The sequence below is a fragment of the Dermacentor silvarum genome, chromosome 6 (assembly GCF_013339745.2).
Source record: "Dermacentor silvarum isolate Dsil-2018 chromosome 6, BIME_Dsil_1.4, whole genome shotgun sequence".
NCBI lineage: Eukaryota > Metazoa > Arthropoda > Arachnida > Ixodida > Ixodidae > Dermacentor > Dermacentor silvarum.
The window spans coordinates 126,051,660-126,075,140 of record NC_051159.1 but is presented as its reverse complement, the minus strand read 5'-3'; the positions used below and the strand labels follow the sequence as shown (position 1 = coordinate 126,075,140).

General features: G+C 44.8%; 1 protein-coding gene across 9 annotated transcripts in view; it reads right to left on the bottom strand.

Moving 5' to 3' along the window:
* LOC119455944 (antizyme inhibitor 2-like) overlaps nucleotides 1–23,481 on the bottom strand; it is a 94,833-nt gene that overhangs the window by 42,174 nt on the left and 29,178 nt on the right. For 3 of the 9 annotated variants that reach the window (XM_049669455.1, XM_049669451.1, XM_049669453.1), the window contains exon 6: nucleotides 20,489–20,623. The exons of 2 other annotated variants lie outside the window; for them this stretch is intronic. In XM_049669455.1, the coding sequence (XP_049525412.1) occupies nucleotides 20,489–20,623 (135 nt within the window). Of the gene's footprint in view, nucleotides 1–12,345; nucleotides 12,722–14,867; nucleotides 14,972–16,213; nucleotides 16,368–18,114; nucleotides 18,281–20,488; nucleotides 20,624–23,481 lie in introns of those variants that run through there. 4 more of the 9 variants (XM_037717493.2, XM_049669456.1, XM_049669454.1 and 1 more) reach the window with 4 other exon arrangements.

Genomic DNA, 23,481 nt, shown 5'->3' with positions numbered 1-23,481 from the left:
GAAAGAGTGAGTTAGCAATGCGCTTTCGGCGGATAGCCGCTTTGCTAGTTGCAACCTAAAACGGATACCGTACGTACCTCCAATGACACTCGACGCCCGCTGCTGTAACTTAGGCCAACTGTTTCTGGTGTACCAAAAGCGATATGCAAAAAACGAGTGTGCAGTTCCGCGGAAAAGCCATTGTTTCCACTTCGATGCCTAAACGGCTACGAGCTTCGCCCAAATTTGATTACTTTCATTCAAGGTCACATTTACTTCTTTTTTTTTCCTTTCCCTCTCTCCTTTATACTTCGCGGCTTTTCCTTTTACTGCCCCCATGACGCTTCGTTCTTTACAGCGACCACGATCTAAAAGTGAAGCCACCTGAAAGCGGATAGGCAATTTCCGAAGATAAATGAGAAGCAGGAAGCGAAAGGTGCCCGGGTAATCGCACGGTGGAACTATGAGGAAGCGTAATCCAGGGAAACTGCAGCGGCCTTTAATGACGCACGACCTGAATCCGGAAGAAACGCACACGTGGTAGATTAATCATGGCTAGAGAAAGATCGTCAGGAAGATTGCATGTGACGGGGTCCATGGAGAAATAAGAAATAGATTCGCATGGCCTTATTACTTCACTTGTGTTCTAAGCAGAGTAGTAGTAAACCTTTTACACTGACTACAATGCAGCCCCTTACTTCACTTGTGTTCTAAGCAGAGCAGTTCAAATGAAGTGTTCTAAACAGAGAATTTATGTTCCACTGTTGTCGCTTCGATAATCAACGCCACACTCTCTAGTGTTCCTTGAACAGACTAGACGATAGGACGTTCACGGAAGCAAAAGTCTTGGGAGCCTGGCCTCACAGCTCATCAGCCCAGAAAGCCATTCGAGCTCTTCTGCACTACCTGAAGTCGACAGACTTCTGTGCCAGACTGTAGACATGCTGCACCTAGCTTAGTGCATGTGAAAGTGCGATCAAGACTCGTGTCTTCTCTCTCTCTTTCTTTCACTCCCCCTCCCCCATCCCCTCCCCCCCCCCCCCTTGTAAGGATAGCAAACTGTACTAAGTCTGGTTAACCTCCCCGCCTTTCCTTCCTCCCTCTATCTCTCTCTCTCTCTCTCTAAGAAGAGCAGTCATCATCATCATCGCAGCAGCAGCAGCAGCAGCAGCAGCAGCAGCAGCAGCAGCACAGCAGCAGCAGCAGCAGCAGCAGCAGCCTATATTTGTGTCCACTGCAGGACGAAGGCCTCTGCCTGCGATCTCCAATTACCCCTGTCTTGCGCTAGCGTATTCCAACTTGCGCCTGCGAAAAAGAGCAGTAGTAACCCGTTTATCTGAACACCAATGGCAGCCGGTCGCAACCTCTATGCTAAAACATTAGGGCCCCTGTAAAAGTCTTTCTTAAAGTGGTCTGCCTATACCTCTCAGATTTTGTTTGCAGAACTCAGCCAGTATAAGTTCACGAAAAAGTCCTTAAATATTTTACTGCCGGTAACAAAGATGCGAAAATCATTCGGGATAAACTAAACTGCGAACTGTTTTATACGCATATATAGCACATTTGTCGATGTATTACGCACACAAGTTATACGACTCTGTGCTACAGGGATCAGGCATCTTTCGACTACTGAACATCGGAGTGACAGGCCACCTTTTGCGTTTTGTAATGACCCGGCTGTAATGACCCTATATTTCATTAGGCACTCAAAGAGTATTAGAGGCCCTTTCGCATTCTAAAATTCTTTTACGGGTATACCCGAATATCCTGCATTCAAATCTTTTAGAAACCATAATGTACTTAACTTCATGGGGGAGGCAACAAATTTGCAAGCTTGCGAGGTTACTACGTACGTATTCGCTGCCGTAAGCTAGTATCGTATCATCTTAAATTTTGCCTAGATTGAGTGATCAAGCATGGAATCTTCCACCACATTTTTCTTTTAAACTAGTGACACTATGGTGAGTCATTACGAATACTGAGCGCTTGAGCGTATCCTAAGTGGTTCTCTGGAGCGTAAGGCGATCCTTTTGGACGAGGTTACTTGTTTTCGAAGAGGATGAATTGGGGAGATCCCGACGTAGGAGAGGCATACGTGATGTATGATGCGCTCGACGCGAGTATTTTCTACGTCACGCAATACGTTCTTCCATTATGAAACATGGTTACGTTACTGAGCAAGACGATGACGTGAATAAATCACAGAAGTGCGCGCCGCACGAAGCACACACAGCGTAAGCTAGAGGAGCGCCTCCATAGGAGCTCCATTTTAGGAAGCACGCACTACACGGTTCTTACCTTACGAGGAGGCGCAAAAAAGTGTCATCATCATCATCGTCATCAGCCTATATTTTTGTCCACTGAAGGACAAAGGCCTCTCCTTGCAATCTCCAATTACCCCTGTCTTGCGCTAGCTGATTCCAACTTGCGTCTTCAAATTTCCTAACTTGACCACCCCACCTAGTTTTCTGCCGTCCTCGACTGCGCCTCCCTTCTCTTGGTATACTTTCTGTAACTCTAATGGTCCACCGGTTATCCACCCTACGCATTACATGGCCTGCCCAGCTCCATTTCTATCTCTTAATGTCAACTAGAATGTCGGCTATCTCTGTTTGCTCTCTGTTCCACACCGCTCTCTTCCTGTCTCATAACGTTAGGCCTAGCATTTTTCGCTCCATCGCTCTTTGTGCGGTCCTTAACTTGTTCTCGAGATTTTTTGTTAACCTCCAAGTTTCTGACCTATATGTTAGCGCCGGTAGAATGCAATGATTGTAGACTTTTCTTTCATAATGCCATAACGTGTACCGATGAGTAAACACAGGTATCGAGATTACGCGGCGCACACGATGATGATGATGATGATGAAGCCACAATTAAGGGCACAAACCCACTGTAGGGGATAGGCCACGAACCAGGCGGCGCACATGTCACATTCCTTGACCTGTGGCACGATACGATGCTGCTGATGATGATGACGATGATCATTTATTTGCATATCCTTTGGAACGAGGCGTTGGCAAATGGTCACCTAGCCTGCTTGAGTTGATCAGGTCCTGCTACATGTCGGGTCTTGGTGGAATACAACGCCACTGCAATGCAAAATTCGCACGTATCGATGCTACGCGACGTGCATGTCAAGTTGTGCCTAAAGCCCCTTTAGTTGTGCTAAGTGATGATGATGATTTATTGGCATCCTTTTGAAATGGGGAGGTGGCAAACAGTCATCGAGCCTGCTTGATTTATTCAGGTATGCTATACATGATTTTCATTCCACCATTTTTTATACATCTCCTTAATGTTCTTTTTAAAGGCACGAGCACCGAGTAACACTCGTGTTAACTGCGCAGCAACTTACGGTTAGGGACCGACTTCCGGTTTGTCACAGAGGTGGGACGAAATTAAAAATGAATCATAAAAAATAAAAACAGGTAGATATCGATGGTTCATCTTATGGTTGATGGTATATATGACATCAGAGCACACGTTTAGTACAGTAAAGACCTAATTAAGTGTCAGGAATAATTAGATACAATTAAGGAAAGTCTAAATGTCGGACACCAAGGCACACAATCGTACACTTTAGATACCCACCGCATCAGTACAAGTTCCCGTGAAACTCCAACACCAGAACGGGCGTCGTCACTGACGTCACACTTAAGCCAGGGGTACCCGCTCTTTACTAAGTAAAATTTAAAAAATGAGAAGCCACCCTAATCGTTGACTTAGGTGTCTGCTAGTCTCTAATTAGAGCTACACACCACCTGACACAGAGTGAACGCCTGCCTTACACAGCGGAGGTGGGACGTCACTCTCTCCTCTCCCGCTTTTCCTCTCCCGGCGCGTACCTGCTCCGTCGCTCGCTCGCGCGTGCCAGCTGCGCACCGGCGCTCGTTACATGCTATCACGTCAGCGGCGGAGGGGCGCGTAAGGTGCGCTTCCTTTTTGTACGCAATCTAGAACCTTTCGCACAATTAGGACAGGAGCTGTCTGGTAGGCTGAGCTTGTGCATTCTTGGCAAGGAACCAAGTTTCATGATGTCATTAGCCAAATAGCCCAGCCTTAATCAGTAACAATGTTCTTCTACGTTCGAATACATTTCGCTCAGCGTGCCTTTGTATTCGAAAATAGTTCTCCCATACTTGCCTTTGACCAACAATAACTTTTTTTTAGTATTATACCGTGCTGCTTTTGAAGTTGATGCGTTCTAAATCTGCGTTGTGTGACATAAACATGCGTATAAAACTCAACTTACCACTACCTCCTTTTTTATTATATATCCGCTTGCCATATCTACGGAAAGTGAATACTACTACGCATAAAGGAGCTAAATATGTTCGCAGTCCATGTTAGCAGCCAGAAATTTTTGCTTACGTTGTGCATTTTGTGAATGTAACATATGTCATCCATGATGTGGACTTGCCAGTGTAAGCCACCTACATAGGCCACGTGAAAATTCAGCGCTCTCTTCGCCTGAACATTTCGTAAATTCATCTCAGTGGCTGTACAGTTCAGACATACCCTTCGTTGTCGATCTGTCTAATTTAAGCTCGTCCACGTCAAGCACTATGTTTCTACTGTTTCTGTACAAATAATCCGTTCGGTGAAGTCACTGGCAGCAGTGGCTGCAGACGCACAAAGCAAATAAATTGCTACAGTGCTGTCCCCATTTGAATATTAGGCAAACTAAACGTGAATTGCAATAAAAAAATTATTTCATGATGTATCTCTCAAACGAGTTTTGTGTAACGATGGGTTAATCTTCCTGATGTTCTTTTTGTACGCAATCTAGAACCTTTTGCACAATTAGGACAGGAGCTGTCTGCTAGGCTGAGCTTCTGCATTCTTGGCAAGGACGGCACACCGAAATCCTGAGCACGTGTGCAGTAATTTTAGCGCGGTAATTCTCATTCATTCTGACCAAGCTCTCACCATCCGGAGGGAGTTCATAAGAAATTACGAAATGACGAGGAATTCGTGCTAACGAAAGCTTTGCGAACTCTGTCCCACGTCAAAAGAGTCACCCAGCAAACCCTCTTTTTAAGACGTCTGTGTTGATACGGACGCGTTATTTATGACCAGTCCTTCCATGCTCCCGCGTACTTGATGCGACTTTAGCGTACCCATCACCTGACATAAGTAACGAGCAACCGGCGTCAAGCGCCCATGCATATCTACATTAGTGGGTCCGAATACTGCGTACGGAATAGCGATGTCTTCATCGGAGCTCTGCGGAGGGGGCTTGCATCTGCAAGTGAATGGGGTAAAAGGCCTAGTCCTTTACGAAGAACATTGGTGTGGGTTGTTTTCTCTTTATGGTTATTTTGAGGTCATAAATGGGTCATCCCATCATTGCAGCGTTTCCGTGCAACTGCATGCACCTCCTTTACTGAGTGTTGTGGAAGCACCTCTTGGCCGCGGCAGGACATACAGGTCTAAATAAGAGCGCTACTTTCATCGCGGGCTTGCGTTCAATGCAATGTCGTTATGGCGGGTATTTCCAGGCTTCCGTGCAGCTGACCAAAAACCAGTGACACGATATTTGGCAATCTTCAAAAGCAAATTGTCCAAAAATGTAAAATTCAACGTTACTTTGCTGCGTCTAGGAAATAGATAAGTATGTCCTAAGGCTACAGAGCAAGCCGCAATGTAGTAAATGCGGTAGTTTCTTCTAAATATGGTAACAAATGAGACACAGTTCGCAAAAACCATGTATCTCATAGTTGTTCTTGAACATTTATTTCTAAATCACATTAATCATATTCTTTATATTATATATAGTTGGAATCTACAAGAATTAAGATTTTTTATGGTATATACGACAACTTTATATCCTAAGTAGAAGAGCCGCCAAGGTTGCTCCAAAAGTACTGAAAGCGGGAGGCTCGGGCAGCCGGAGTGTGACCGCCACCTTAAGTGAACAACTTCTCGTTTCAGAGGTCATATTACATATTACATATTACATATTACATTACATATTTCAAGGACGCGTTAACGACCATCAAAGCAGCAACTGCCGGGTCGGAATATTTTACTCTGTGCTTGCTAATTCACTCTGATATCCAACAGACTAATCGGTGCGCATGTGCAGACACCTGATTCGCGTCATTTCTAAGGCAATAATCTCCCTCGACATCCGTCGAGGCAGATTTCCTGTATTCATTGCATGACCCAATTCCCTGCAACCGCGCTGATTAATTAGGTGTCAGCGGCAGCTGCCGCATGGAGTGACACTCAAAACATGACGCTTCTCCCACAGCAGGGACTCATTACGGGCTCTCGTTTCCTTTAGAAAACTGCCCGTGGTCGTTTAACAAGCGTCCTCCCAAGTCGGTTAGTGATTGTGTTCATCTTGCAAAGTAAAGGCTGTTCACTGTCTCGTGTACAAATAGTAAATTTTTATACACGTCTAGTGTATTCCAGCGCGGAAGCACCTAGGGCCGGTTCTTCAACTTCTGTATTCTTATAACCAATACTCTATCCTTTGAGGACGGTACTTAACAAGCAATGTGTCCTATTTGGCAACCCTGCTTTTTTCTACGCACTCTCTCTCTCTGTGTGTGCGTGCGTGCGTGCGTGCGGATCAGACTGTCTTCGGCAATGCCATTTTCACTGCCTACACATACCCTGCATAGTTATTTCTGACTGTCTCTATTTCAATGCCGAATTTACAAGAAATGATACGAGAATTACATGCTTAACCATGTCTTCAATCAAGACAGCAGAGAAGCATCATTTGCAAACTACGGTTTGCAAGGTCATTTTAAAGACCATTGAAGGTTACATGAAAAAACATGGCATGTCATGTGCACCTATATGTACCCGCATCTATCGTACATGCAACTGTGTAGGCGCTACCGATATTTATGAACGTCCATGCACATCCTTGTAAGGTTTTGTGGTAGCTATAGAAACGCGGTCTCTTGCGTGGGCCGATCCCGGAGGTATGCACAGCCGCTCCAAAAATAATTACATCATTTTCAGGTTTCTGTTACTGTTTCGCACTTTTAATATTTCAGCCTGAGAAGATTTAATATAAAAGGCATGCGCTGGTCGGTGTTTTGTTTCGTGACATTTGCTTGTAGGCTACCATTATCCAAATTCCAAGGAATAACTTTGCCAAGAATGTAAGACAAGATGTGAGCAACTGTAGTGTAGAATGGCGGGGCAATATGATCCGCATATACCGCCTGTCATATAGCAAGGCAGGGCATATACCTAAATATATACGGGAATTTTCGTTCACGGGACGCCGGCGCCCACAGCGGATTTTCTGCGACACGGGACCCTTAACGCTGTCGCGTTAAAATAATGTGTGACCGTGGGTGGAATCAAACCTCTGGCGTCGAGCACAGCAGCCCGGTGTTCTAAGCATTAAGCCACGATTGCTTTTTGTTCTGTTTATAGCCTTGTTAGCAACAATATTTACATACGTACAAAGCAGGCCACTTGGTGCTTAAAAAAATTCATGCATCATTTGCCTAGATTGTACTAATTTAACGGCCTTCAGGAGAGGCCATCACAGACACCAAGCCATCAAGTTCCTGACATCACTCCGGTGGTTAAATCATGTGCTTTAGGTCGTTGCGCTTGCACGTAATACTTTCAATGAAGTGTTGCCTCGCAGACCCTGCATCTATGCAGGGCATCATCTGCGCACGGCAGGAGACGAATACCGAAAGTGTATATCCGTAGTTATTTTTTCAGAGCTTGCTTGAGAACGTCCCACAAGAACACGGAGTCATGGCAATCCAAGAAGATGAGATGTGCTCAATAGTTTTAGGTTTGTTCCATACGATGCAGTTAACACACCATGGAACAAAGAAGCCCTTGCTTTGTATTCATGGCTTCAAACGGAAAATGACGGAATGCTACTGAATAAAGGTTTTCGCTGAAGATGTTACCGACATTTTTTTTTCGACATTGTTTCAGCACATTGCGTTCTGGTCCCAAGCTATATACGTCGTGCGATAAAATGATTGAGGCAAAAAAAAACATCAATAAGTTCGCAATATAGTTTCTTTCGCCATCACAGGAGACAAAAACATATTCGAAAAATGTGCTTTCAGTAAATAAAACGACATAACTTCCCTCAAAAAACCGAATGGTGCTGGTGTGAAACCACTCACTCCGGCAAAGAACTTAACCTCACTTAAATTACGCAGAAATACATCCATTTGATCCCGTGACGTGCTCGAAAGACCAATATGCCCTTCGGAAGTTGAGGATGCGATAGACGATCTCAGTCCCGGCACGTCACAGGGGCCTGATGGTCTTGGAAGCGCTTTCTACAAGAGCTTTAAGCGTGGAATAGCCTTATCATTGCACCGCGTGATAAGTGGGATGTACGAGAACAAGGAAGCGCCTGCTTCGTTTAGGACATCGCACGTTATTTAATTTCTAAATCGAAAAGTTCGGCGATGCTTTTGGCAGTTCGAGCCTGTATACCGATATGTTTGACAAATACCAACTCTAAAGTTTACACTAAAATACTGGTGTGATAATCGCTAAATGTGATCAGAAAGCTTGTGGCCCTCTGTCAGAACTGCGATATCAAGGGCAGTCCAATCTTTTCGAATATACATATTGTCAGGTCCACTCTGGAATCTTGTGATGAAAAGGAAGCCCGCGTCGCCATCATACAAATTGATCTTGAAAAAGCTTTTGATAAAGTTGTCCACGACGTCATATTGTTGCTGCAGTAATAACGATGATTTGTAGTGATAGCTGATGGAATCAGAATGGTGTACGAGGATAACACTGCAGATTAAATAATTAATATGAAATTAGGCTACAGTATAAAAGTGGAGTCATCAGTAAAAGACCGATGCTGTTTGTCGCCACTTCTGTTCATGCGTTTGGATACTTAAGGGCTCTTCACGCACTTTCCGGAAGTAACGTGTGTATGTATATACGTGTCTGACCGTTTTCCCACCTACCAGGGTCAGTGGGTACTGAGTGGTCGAATAGGTAGAGCATCGGGTTGCTCGCTCAAGTAACAGGGATTGAAGCCAACCGTCGGACCGATTTGGGTCACTGAGTATGTGCCAATGTTTATATACGTGCCTCTCTTCAACCAACCTCTTTCACGCCGACATGGGCCTCTGTAGACGCGGGACTGGGTAGGTACCGCTGTTCGACGACGACTTGGAGGACTGCAGGTATAAGCCACTCGGTCTGTGCTAGTCTCCGATGAATATTTTGATGCCAACTTGGATAACTAGATACGAGGGGGTACCCAAAAGTAAGCGGATTTTTTTAAGCTATGTATTTATTTCTTTTTTACAAAACAACCTTATAACCTTTGAAGTACTCTCCAGGGCTTTTAATACACTTGTCCAATCTGCGATTCCATTCTTGGAAACATTTTCAAACTTGTCTGTTTTGATGGCTGTTAGCTCCCTTCTCGTTTTTTTTTTTTTTTCTTCACCTCTTATGCGTCATGAAATCTCAGTCCTTTCATGTGCATTCATTAGAGGGAAAAAAAAAGCGCACAGAGCGAGGTCAGGTGAGTAAAGGATGTGGGGCAAGGGAGCCACGCTATTTTTTTTTTTTTTTTTTGCCAAAAACTGGCGCACTGAAATGTCTGTGTGAGCTGGTGCATTGTCGTGGTGGAAAGACCAGTGCCCCGACTTCCACAAATCAGGCCTTCTTTCGTCGCACACTTACGCATTCTCTTCAGTACTTCTAAATTGAAAAATATCTAATAGCATGAGTACCAAATAGCATAGGGGTGCCTTTGTAACATTATCGTGGCAGTGCAGAGTATTGCATAAAAAGAAATTAAACGTCAGACAGAAAAGTGGCGTGCGCATAACGTTTCGATGGTTTCAAGAGCCAGTGTTTGCGATTTGTTTTAAGTTACAAAAGTGCATTATGTACTACAAGTGTTATACATAGCAGCAATTTCTTTGCAGATATTTCATAGAGTGTTTGCGGTATACTCGTATATATATATATATAGGGCTTCACTTGGTAAAGAACTAGCTGGTGTCACTTGCTTCATTCGGTGTACACGCCACGATCGCACGCATACTTCTCTCGTTCCAAAGCCAGCCAGCTCTTTGAAACACTCGGTGCGCGCGCCTCATGCCACTTCCTCGCCTTTCGTTCTAGTGAAAGCTCGCTTTCTGACACGCCGTGTTACGCTGCACTATCTCCGGCACCGGCCCACTTTCCTAAGTAGTTTCCTCGTAGTACGCTACCTATAAATTGTGCGACGTTGTACCGACTTCGTGACCAGCCAAGTTAATCGTGCTTTAACACTTCTTCGCCGGAGTACAGTTAGGTGTCATCGTTGTTTTACAGACACCACACGACGTAGCCACAGAGAGATAAAAACGTATTTACAGTAAGGTCGGCCTGAGATATAGCTTGTTCTGTCCTACTACTCTACACTGGGGAAAAGGGACAGGAAGGAAAAGGCCTGATGAATGATGATGATAATATAAGAAGAAGGTGCGCATATACAAGTCCATGATTGCATTCACGCGGAAACGAACGACATAGCCAGGGATACGTACGATTGCATAACACATAGTTGGTGATGACGTCACATCTACGTAGCTCTAGTTAACGCTCGTTCTCTGCCTATGTAGAAACCGACAATTGCCACATCATAAGCTAATAGCGTCGAACGGCCAGCGTAGAAATCATGCTGTTGCCATCATACGATAGCCTACAACGTGGTTGTCGTCACGATTCTGTCGTCACACATACGTACGCTCGCGACTCACACAACTACCCAATTTACAGGAACACGTCGGTCCACCTGGTATCATATTGCAGAAACCACAACAATAATGGATAGCCAGGTACCAGCAGTTGAACCTGCTGCATCATGAACCTGCTATGGTTACTGTAGTTGGTCTTTTTTCTGATTTATTAATGGCTTATATTATTGTACTACTGAAGCTGTGATGCATAAAAATGATTTCTTTGTATTGTTTGTATAATGTAACACTTTACTTGTCTTTTCTAACGTGGCTGTCGCAGTAATTTTGTGTTGTACATCGACTCTACATTTACTGATTTATTGTGTATATGCTATCGGCCAAAAAGTTTACGGACCAAGGGATCTTCCAAAAAGCTGAATATCTCCGCAGCCTCAAAACGCAGCCTGGTGTTCCCATTTCCAGCCTCTACTGGTATATGCGAACAACATTGGGATGTACGGTTGTACTGGGTACTTTTAAAGGTTGCTCGGATATTTAGCGTTTCTTAGGTCCCGTGGTCCGTAAACTTTTTTGGTCCATAGTACATTGCCCCTCCTGCTCGGGCCTTCCAAGGCCTGCAGTATTTCATAAATAAATAAAAAAATATACGTCGCATAAGATAGAGAGGAAAGAGGATGAATTAAAGGCAGGGAGGTTAACCAGGGCTGAGCCCATTCGGTTGCCCTGCACTTGGGCAAAGGGGAAAGGGAAGGAAAAGATTAAGTTTACCGGCGATACCGAAATGTAAGATACTATTGAAACACGACGTTCCGTCCTTGCGCGACCACATGGTGGTGGTGCGTTCCTCGTACCTCCGGCACGGGTTTTTCACAGGACCCGCGACGAAGAGCTGACAAAAGAAATTGCAGGGCCGTCTTTGAGTCGCAGAATATTGCCCACAGATTATCCGGTTGGTGGTTAATATAATCAACGGTGCTTCGGATTGCGCAACATGGCTTCTCACAGTGCGTTGGATTTGCACAATTGTTTTTTTTTTTTTTTTTTTTTTTTTGCAACGTCCGTCGACAGGATGGCTCGTACGTTGTTAGCGGGACTCGTAAAAGTATATTACAGTTGCCTACGGGAAAGTGACTCAGATCCGGCTGGCCACACCGCAGGATTGGAATTAATCGACAAGATAATTCCGGTGGCTGTCGGGAAGACCTGCAGGAAGTCTGAAAGATCGTGCATCGCGATATTCTGAATGAGTCTCAAATTTCTGATACTGCTCTCAAATCTACAGGGACGTCTGTCCGTCAGTGAACCTGGCGCGCAGCTTTTTTTTTATTTTTTTTTTAATTTTTTTTGATTGCTCGTCGCACGGCCACTTCCTTTAACTTTTTTTTTATCTTCAAGTTTCGGTCCTTTGTCGCTGCCGTTAGTAGAATACCCTGATTATATACTTTTAAAGACAAGTTCTCTCTCAACGAAACACGTATGAATTTTATTGTGGCTTCGTGCTGCAATCGGGCGGATGGCAATTTTTTTTCCTTCACTTGCCTGGCGTTTATATTTCTCCATAATTATTAATACCTACTGAAGAAGACGAGACAAAGAAATTGCAATGCGCTTTCTCAACAAAAGCCGCTACAAATCGCAAAGCGATATGTGCTTTACGCGCCACTCATGATTCCCAAAACTTCCCTACACCACGGCCACATTTATTTCTAGTATTCTCCGTATAATGTATCAGCATAGTATGAAACTATACGGCTTTAAGAGCCGTCTTAGCGAGCCTCCTCCATCACGGCGCTCTGCGGTTGACTGTAGCCCGGCAGCATGTGCGACTCCTCGATGATGCTGCATACACGAGGCACGTCGTCCGCCGAGGTCCTGTAGTGGACCGGAGGGAATCCGGTTCCGTTGAAGCCGCACGCCCTGACCAGCCCGTAGGCACCGACGTTGTCCATGAGGAGCCACTCGCCCACGGACACCTCGAAGAAGGGCACCTGGTCTTCGAACTTGTCCAAGGGGTGGCACGTGGCGCCCCACAGCGTCGTCAAGTCCTTGTAGTCACGTTCGTGCGGGGGCTGAAAAAAAATTGGTGGGGTTTAGCTTTGGTTAACCCTGGTTGATAGCGAAAGCTTCACTGCCCTGGCTAGGCCCATTGTCGAGCTGTGGCCAAGGTGTGGTTTCGCAATGATATACAGACATGTTCGCAATGAATACTGTGTTTATTCATCATTTTTTATGCCTATAAGGACACTGCGGTGATCAGTACAGTAGTGAGACTTGGTTGCAACTCGCAGCCGGGCCCAACTCTACTCGAGCAACGGCGGCAATGTCTCCTTTCAGGGCTCCGTAAAGGCCTAAATATAGTCCGACGTAGCGTGAACGCGCGCACACGTTATGTCACGTTGGCGAGAACAACAGCGGCTATAGTTCGACCGATGGTTCAACGTACTGGCGCCGCCAACGTAACCGGATGCGCATCCAATGTTCTCCGACGCGCCCGGCGCCTGATGACGCTTGCCCGCGTGCCGATGGACTATAAACGCGCCTTAATACTCTCTTGTGGTTTGACCTCTAGCTCTCAAGGTGAAAACTGTTGAGTCGCCGACGGCTGCCCGAGGTAGCGTAATGAAGCTTTCGCTTCAAAATGTTAGTCTTCGCTTCTTACACCCTTTTTGAGGTTTCAAGTTTATTTATTACTGGGACTATACATGGAAAGGGACCGCAGTATGAAAAGCCAGGAAGGGTATGTTTCAAAGTGTTCGAGGTCCGACACCGATTACAGGCATGGTAAATGGCAGAACAGCACAAGTTTGCCAGCACACATAATAATACAAAAAAAGATATAACCAAGGGAGAGTCTCTTTACGTATCATACAAATGAGGTCACATTCAGCACCTTATACACAAATAAAATAGATTATAGATGGACAGCTATACAGGCAAAGCGGAGACTTATCTATTTCAGCGCTGATTGTTAGTGATTTTTTGCTACAGAAAGAAAAAGAGTAAACTACCAACTCACCACTGCTAGTACTAAGGAAATATTAATAAACAACATTGCGCTGCATAGCATAAGTTAAACTATACACTATGAAAATAAGTGTTTTGAATGTTTTTAAAGTGCTTTGAGCACCCTTGAGCGTTGAAAACATCCAAGGTGTAATTTCGTGCCTCGTGCACTTTACAAAATGTTCGCCTTTAAAGTGAAGAGGAAGTTTCAGCTCACAGGCTCCCATGCTCCTGTGGGCTACTATACATGGAAAAGGAATAACCTTTTTTGTCGGAAATTAATGCACCGAATTCAATGAGGTTTGTAGAATTTAAAAAAAAACGTTAAAGTCGGGTATTTGGGGAAATGAATTTTAGATTTAGGCCATCAATTTTTTAAGCAAAGATTTGTAAAATTTCCGAATTTCGAAAAACAAAGCTATCAAGTTTGCAACTCCGTGCCTCAGCAATTTAAAATGATATATGGCAATTCTGTAAACGGCAAATATTAAAACACCTAATAAAGCATACTGAATTGATGTATTACACACCACTCTGAAAAATGCTGATTATAGGACAGTGGGACATTCTGCAAAACGCTAGTAAACATCGTAATAAATTCGCGGAAGCTGTAAATTGATATCTCAGATTTGTTCGCTTTACATGTTATCTGTTCTTGATGCAGAGTAACATATTTGTAAACTTAGGGCCCCTTTGTTTTGAAACCTACCAATTTACGGTAATTTTTGTGAAACATTTCAGGCCCTAAATCAAAATTATGCTTCCATACAATTTCTATCTCAAATTCCACAAACAGCTAGTCTTCGAAGCATTTGTACAGCCTTACAGATGCAACAGTACCCTTATACCTAAGGGGAAAAGGTGGCGTGCCCAGTTATATCTTCTTTGCATGCATTGTGTGTTTCACAGCGTAGAATTTTGCACTGGATTTTATTTCTTGATGAAATATTACAATAATACGGACACCTCTGATTCTGTTTGGGTCAACAGGCGAACCAATGTGAAAACGCATTGATATTTCAGCACGCTTGTACCTTTTTTTTAGGCTTATGAGGTTCGATTTCTAATACAAAGCGGTTTTTATAACGAAATAAATTACCTGCCCCATGCATTTTGTTGTAAAGGGGTCCAACTGTACTTTATCTGAAATGGCAGAGCCAGAATGATGTACCTTGATATGAGCCGCTAAACTAGCATGCAGAGTTTGCTTACGCTGAGCGGGTGATATCCGATGCCCAGGATGTCGTAATTTTCCCGGGGGACACAGTTCTCTCTGCTGTCGTTTACGTAAACGTCGTGGTACGGACGGAGTTCTCCTGCAAGCATGATAAGAAAGAAAAGGGTTGCATGAATGCGCCCTTTCCGCATGCATCACCAAAGTGGTAGGTTTGTCTAAACTCGGGTGAACATTACTAACCCCCACAGCATCAACGTGTGCGTCGCATGATGTAAGCGTAGAGATGCACCGATTAAGTCACTATATTCCAACAGCGCGATGGGAGTTCAGGTAGTTCTTTATCAATTGTCGCGCGCGTTCCGCACAACGTTAAGTCCCCTGCATTCAGGAGCATTCTCGGTGACACATGCAGTTGGACCGTGTAGTAAGACGCGACGGCGGCAAGTGAGCCGATGAAGGCAGGCGATGATGCGCGATGATAAAGATGATGTACAGATCGTGTCCACACGTATCGCGATCTCGGAATGCGAAACGTGCATTGCTGCTGTTTCACGACTCGATAAACCTCAGTGACTTTCTGTAATATTCATGAGCAGCTCGGTATGCAGGCACTCTCAATGTTCTTTCTATTCCTTTTTTTTATCCGTTAGTACCCTTCCCTTGCGTAGGGTAGCAAACCGTACCTACATCGGGTTGACCTCCTTTCCTTTCTCATCTCATTTCTGTCCATCTCGCTCTCCTCTCATGTAGGTGACTTCGGAGTATGTGGAGTATATATAATAAATTCAATGGATCCCTGACACTCGTTGTAGCATTGCATCGCCACATCACCCTGTTCTCGTCCTGTCTCACACCGGCTCTCTGAACCCCAGTGTAGAATGCTAAGCCAGAGATGTGCTCTTCTAGCCGATCATCTACCTCTGGTACAATTAAACATATGACAATGCAGCTCTTTAAACAATAATGGCACTGCAGCTCTTTGTCGTGATTTGCCAGATTTTTGTCGACGACATCTTTTCTTCGGCCAGCAGATACTCCAGTCGTAACAATCGCTTCTTCTTCTTCTTCCTTCAGACACCTTTACTCTAAACGCAACATCAACTCCACATTGGTGGTCAGAACACCACAGGCAGTATGGAAGCAGTGCTCCTATCGCGAAGCTATGCGTATGCCACGTGGTATGAATTTCGCTGTGATGAGTTATGATCAGTTATGCTTGCTCGCAAGCGACAAGCAGTATGGGATGCATGTTTATAGGGAGCATGCGTAATACTGACACTCCTCATCATGCTATACCACCCCCCCCCCCCCTTTTCACCCATCTCACTTCGAAATACTGACCCATACGATGTACAACTGAACTCAAGGTTGTGAAATATACCATCGACGCTCATTTCCCTCGTCCTCTTGGCGACCACCTTGACGGCCAGCGTGTATGAGGACGTCACCATGTACTGCCCCGGCTCGGCCATGATGTACGTGCCGCTGGACCTCGGGAAGTGCGCATCCAAGGCTGAGCGCACAGTTTCACACACCTGCGCAGAGTAGAACAGCTCGCATTTCATTCCTTTCTTTCTGTTAACATTGCTTTAGATGTCAACAAATTGCATGTGGCCCACTCGGGTCGTAAAGCGGAAACACGTTCCTCCATTGCGAGCTCGTCAATAGCAAGAACTGTAACTTTTTTTGTTTACCCTGTGTCGCAGTGTTTCAACAAGCTTCTTTCTCTCTTTCTCTTTGTCTCTCTCTTTCTTCATGTTTGCTCGGACATGTATTAACGGTGGAGTCATACGCGCTATTACACCAGTCAATTTTCATGTCACGAATTGGACACGCCCGTCACCCAGTCGAATGCTTTTCGACAGCCGTGCCCTTTATCAGCATACAACTGTTTTGTGAGGAGTGATTATACAGCGGCGACGCACATTTGCACTTCTCACGCTACGCGATTATAACACTTTAGCGCACCGTCATCTCCGAGCTTGCACTCATTATGTTCTTCCCTTCACCCAGTCTAATAAGCTTACTTTTATCAAATCCGCATTTATTTACTTATTCATGAGCAGTAACTTGATACACGAATAATGCGGTGTCATTTTTTTAACGAATAGGGGACCCAAAGATAAGGAATGCTATCGGCCTTGCGTACAAAACGACGCAAGTGCGAGAGTACCCAACCATTGCTTCGGGTTTTCTAGTATATAGGCTAGGTCGCCTAAACCTTCCTATCACTAGAGGGCTCACTGTAAAATCATTTACACCCTTAAAATGCATTAAGATATAAATCGATCTACAGGGTGATCATTTTTAAGCTTTATGGAATTTTTAAAGATCGCCTGTGGCAGGACGCATAATTTTTGTCCTTGAGAGGGATTATTCGAAGAGGCGGACATTACTAGCAAGAGAAATCGAAAAACATATTCAACTCATTCACGATAATTCGCTAATTAACTTCCTAATTAATTAGTCCACGGCAGATATTGCAATTTACGAATTGTAGCCGCTGAGCTTGCGAGACGTATCCACTTGCAATAAATTTCCAGGATTACACCAGTTTCGAGATATTTTCCAAAGTGTGGAACGAAATACATGGCCGTTCCATTTACTTTTGTGCTTCAATGCATAAAAGAGCGTTTTTTTTTCTTTTTTTTTTTCTTTTTTTTTTTTACAAAGTAAGTGGAACAGTGCATTCTTATCGCAAGTTTGATGGCACATTTCTCTAAACTGTCGTCATTCTGGAAATTCATTCCAAGTGGATATGCCTGACAAGCTCACCGGCTACTATTCGTAAATTGCAATATGTGTCGTAAAGTAATTAAATAAGAAGTTAATTATACATTTTTGGTAATTAGTTTAATATGTGTTTCGATTTCGCGTGAAAGTATTGTCCACCTCTCTGAATAATCCAGCTGAAGGACTAGAATTATGTTATGTGCAACTGGCTATATTTTAAAATTCCATAAAACTTGAAAATGATCGAACACCCTGTATAACACACCTTTACACCCGTTTAAGTGTTTAAAAGGTGTAAAGATGTGCGTTATAGACCGCTTGACACCCTTATTTATTTTTAAGGGTGTAAACAATTTTACAGTGTAGCCTGCATGCGCACTCAAGTTCAGTTGTCTCGTATAGCCAAACCACATTCATTTGCCTCCTCTGCATTTTCACCGTGTTCGTATTCCATTTATGTGTTTGCCGGCGTATACTGTGCGTCACGTTAGAGCTGACGATTCGCTGAAAAAAGTTGCGCGTTTTTTACGTATATAGGCCGTTTCTTACTTGAATGAACGAATCTCGCTTCCGTGTGCTTCCCTGAAATCCTCCTCCGATGTCGAGCACTGTCATTTTAATTCCCATCTGAGCGCCACGGTCGAACAGATGCCTCGCTTTCTCAATGGCGAAACGGTAGTTCTGGGAATTGAAATGTCTTCCGCCAATATGAAAGCTGAGGAAGAAAGCGAGACAGAAAAAAAAATGAAAGGTATTACAAGCATAATTTGTAGTATTAGTGTGTTTATTATTTCCATTATCCGTGCATTGTGAATTCAGAGTTTCGACAGTCTATGTAAAGAGCTCAACGGGCGGAAAAACAAGTGCACGTAGACACTGCACGTGTGCTCATGGGCTCCGTGAAAAGTGTAACCAGTTAGTGACTTGTTTCCAAAGGCTCGTGCCCTTTGAAACTAGACTTCCCAGGGCGTCACTATAGTGCCCGCTGGACAATTAATTAGCTAGAGCCCGCCTTAGTACTATCTTGAAACAACTAAAAAAATATGGCTGCTGCACATGCGCTCTGCAACCACATCTGAAAGCCCAATATCAGCCGCAGAAAAAAAAAAGTACAAAAGCAAGATAACGTTCAGTAAAACTTTCTGCTGGGAGAGTTGGTTCATACTTGCAAAGGAAATGGTTATGCGCAAACAAAACACGGACACAGTAATCGACACGGACGAGTGCAATTTTTTTTTCACATGACACACTTCAAAGATTACAACGTGCCGCGCAAGAACATTATCTCAGTTTCTTTTAAAGAAATTGATGTATCACTTAAACAGCCATCTCCTTTTGACGAAATATAAAAGGCTTCCAACAGTTCACGGGCAGTAGTATCACGGCTTTTGCCCAAAATTGGTTGATGACTCGGAAATTTGGTACACACATGCAATGCCGGATGTGCGCAGGCAAATGCGCATTCTCATTATTTTTAATCGACAGCTCATGTTCCCTTGCACGAACGTTGACGCACCGGTCAGTTTGCCCTACGTACGTCTTTCCACATGATAGCGGAATTTCGTACACAACGCCAACCGCGCATTTTACGTAGGGCGGCTCCTGCTTTTTGCCGCATCCTCCAGGATTCTTCGTCTTAGCAGCACAAATCCTCGGTCAGAGCCCAGCGAGCTTACGCGGGGCTGAAAAAACAATTGGCACAGCGTGCCTACTCGCAACCTTCTTCAAATTATGAGAGGTGCGATGTATGTAGGGCAACACTTCAGGACGACTCAGTTTCGCACTCGTCCGCGTCGATTGCTGTGCCCGTGTTTTGTTTGCGCATAACCATTTTCTTTGCAAGATAACGTTATCTTGCAAACGAACGTATACCGAGGCAGAAACACGCAAAGGTGGCGCTCTGGAGCTATAGCACGTTTGCGACTTCCTTTCCCGACGAATCTCCTCACATCCTCACATCCTCATTTCTCCTCACACGGAAGACACCCGAAGTTAGCGTGGAGAAACCGGAAGATTGTACACGACATACATATCACGAGTGAAACTGAGAGGAGCGCGCTAATGCATGACAGCCCGATGACGGCAGGTGTGGTGCCAAGGTCATTGACATCGTTGTATAGTGTGCGCTACCATAGAGTTTCATACAATTACTAGAGGGAACTGTGGCGCTAGTGTCTGCGGCAGCAGCAAGCAGGCCAGTTCAGCCAGCATGATTGGAATGATGGGTAATATACATGTATTTGCCTAAACTACGTCCTTCTGGCTTTAAATGGCGTCGTGACTTTGCAAAGGTGTCTTTTTAAAGAAAGTATGGCGTTATAAATAATTAAATTCGCATTATTAAACTTGTTAGACAGCAGAATTTGAACACGGGACCTCTAGCACAAAAGCCCGATATTGAAACCCCTATACGCCACGGACGAGCGGACAAGCGGAACCACTGCAATTAGCAGCGATTACGAGTTCTTGGAGAGTCTTATTACCCTCTGCATTAAAAAAGTATAAATTGCTCTGAAATTTAGGCCAATTTAGGCCCAGATAAAGCTCAATAAACGAAGCCACAAGAACGTCTGGATCCACAAGTACGAAGATCAGACAAATCCATGTACTACCCATCATTCCCATGGCGTATGAATGATCGCAGCGCCAAAGTTCCCTTTAGTGATTATTGTAGGAAACTCTATGGTCCCCACAGCGCATAACCCCACGTGACAATGATAGCCAGAAAGGCAGAAAATAAATTTCGCGAATAATCGACAACGGGTCACGGTCACACTCACTGCGCGTGAGAATATGGACAACACTCTTTATTTTTTTAATCAAATTACCACATACTCTTCTTTTTATCCTCTTTACAAGATGCGAACAGCTTGCGAAAGAACGCTAGATGCAAAGAAACTTAAAAAGAGCGATACCGACTTACGCAATGCCGACAACAGTGTGGCCTTGGTCAGTGGCAACACGTAGAATATGTTCAGCTTCGGGAGAACGACAGCCGTATTTTCGTGCCATTCTCGCTTCCTGATCTTCACTTTGTGGTAAAATTCTCAGCAGAAGCCTGTAAACAATGCAATTATCAGTTTAGACTTGGCTTTGTGACACGTGAAAACGTACAACGCTAACAGCTAGCCTTTTAATTTTTGATTCCAGAACATGGGTGAGCAGGGGATCGCCGAAAGCTTCAAATGACGTAATTGCTCAATAGGAGGATACCTACTCTTTGCCAGCTAGACTCCGAGCATCGCCCGTTGCTGGCGTTTTCAGCGCATCGCAGCTGGTTCATCATTGATTGTGCGATTGTACAATCTTTGTCAGAAACGTTCAGGGACCGAGCTGGTAAAAAATCACTTATTCCACTGAAAAACGAATGACTCTCAGTCTTGTCAAAGTAGTCCCCGTGGATACCTATACAGTTGCCACCATTTCTGGGGGTCATGGAAGTTAGCAGAAAAAGCTTCATCCAGGATGTGCTTGATCACATTATACAGGATGTCTCCACAATCCTGCACCAAGATTTGAAAATATGCAAATGCCACGTAGCTGGACCGAACCAATTTAATGTTGTTTGCTGTCGCTTGGAGATACTCAGATTATTTTTTGCATTCCGCCTGCATGATTACATAATTAGTCACAATTATTCAATCAACTTCTCTAATAGTATAATTAGATGAAAAGTCTCAATGAGGAAATTGTAGAGCACCATGAGAAACTCCCGATACAGCTTTCTGCTGCTCAGTACGTGCTACATAAAAGTGTTTTTCCGAGCGTGAAAAACGCCCTCTAATACACGCAAAATTGCTGCGCGACTGGCCGCTCGAGGCACTTTGCGTGCATTCGCGGGCCTCTTTTCGGAAGAAAATATTTAGGCGCGTAGAGAAGAGTTGACCGTACCCAACCATCAGATCACTCTTGAACTTTTTATGTGACATTTACTTAGACTGTCGTCTTTAAGAGCTGTGAGACGTGCAGACCGTGCGAAATGTTTTTGCGCGATAACGTTTTGTGTGGACAAGATTATTTCTGCGTGTAGTGTGTCTAAAGCGCACATCCGCGTATTGAACAACGTGTATATAGCAGCTCATTGTACCTTATCACAACCACCTGCCACCTACGTACCTCTCCCTGTATGTCCCACTTCCCCTTACCCCACTGAGGAGTATAACAGGCTAGAGACACGCTCTCCAGGCCGACCTCTCCTCCTTTCTCATCATTAAAATCTACGACTCCTCCTCCCACAGCACCAACACGCCTCACAGCATCTACCAAGAAAGCCCCCCATCTCTACATTTGCCTTGTCGTCCGTCTTGAGCCATAATTTCTCATTCCTTTTCGTAAAAGACAAGTACAAAAATATTTGCTAATTTTATAGTTATTTATTTACTTATAGGAGGGTTTCACAGGACGGCGCCCCCTAGATGATGCCAGCGTCGAAACGACTGCTCCGCCATGATTCCGGTCGCCCGGCAGCCGGACGAACGTATGCGCGGGGAAAGCGAAGTACGATAGCACGGGAGTTGAGGTAGGGCCCTTCAGTGAAAATGGTGAACTGTGCCGTGTTTGGTTGCAACAACCACACCAAAAAGAAGCCCGGAGATCAGAACGGCTCCGATGTCGGCTTTTCCTGCATCCCAAAAGTCGTAAACCAATGGAAACATACGAAAGAGGTCCCAGAGCGACGAAGAGCGGAGTGGCTCCGGCGTACCAATCGGAGAGACTTGGACAACTCTTTAACCCACTACCGCGTGTGCGTTAAACACTTCATTTCCTGTATGTTTTCGAGCAATGTCAAAGCGGTCGGCTTTTGCTTTAAGCTGCCGTGAAACGCTATAGTTTTTGCGGCGTGTTAAACACCTATGTTTACGCAGCCGGAGACGGGCGCGCGCTACGTCGCAGGCTGCTGCTCGAGAAACAATCGGTTAAACGCATTAGCAATAAAGTAATAACTACAGACTTAGACAGTTCGATAAATCCCTATCGCCTGTGTGGCAAATATATGCAAGATTTGACGGAGCGGTTTTGCTTTAGGTAGGTGCTGTGTAAAGCTGCGGCGTGTTACCGACTGTTTACACATCGGTACACGAGCGCGGGCTACGTCGCTGGTTGGCTGAGAAAGTAGTCCGCTAAGCATATTAGCAGTGAAATCGCTGCTGGTTGCGTTTCGCAGGACGCCCTTTTGTACGCAATGGCAGAAACTGATTCGGACGACGACGCGGCGGCCGTCTCCGAGGTCCCTCACCCGCGGCTGTTGCACCCATCCACTTGTGAGATAGGTGTGGGCCTCCATCACTTTGTAGGCCTTTAGTTCGTCCCTGGTCACTAAACCTGTGCCGTGAACGAGGCAGTCTTTTATGTCCGTGAAAGTAACTCCACACATGGAAGAAGGTTCACGTCGCACACTGCTTCATCGCCGTCGTAGTCATATATGGGTCGACGCCGCCGCAAAAATGAACTTTTTGCTCATAACGAATTTTCTCCGGACCCCGGAGGTCATGCGCGTAGGCACTAAATCTCATTATTTTGCCCGTCGAGACATATACCACGGACACAACCGCTCGCCGTCGCGAAAGGGCAAACGGGATGCCGACCTCCAACATGGCGGCAGCCGCGGACGCCGCTAGCGCCCCAAGCGGATGACGTAGAGTGCAACCCTCCTTTAGTGAGCTGAAAACACATCAAGTAGGTACAAGCATAGTTATGCACGATTATATAGCTATCATAACACTCACACCCACGGTCAAATTTTTTGTTAGCCTGGTACGCGAGGCAAAGGGAGTCTCTTATATGATGCCTGAATGAACCTCGAAATTTAAAAATACACAGTAGTACATCTTCTAGAAGTTCGACTGACATATGTTGAAGAACAACACAATACCCTACATCTCCTATAAGTCTGGCACAAAGCAAACAAGTAGAATG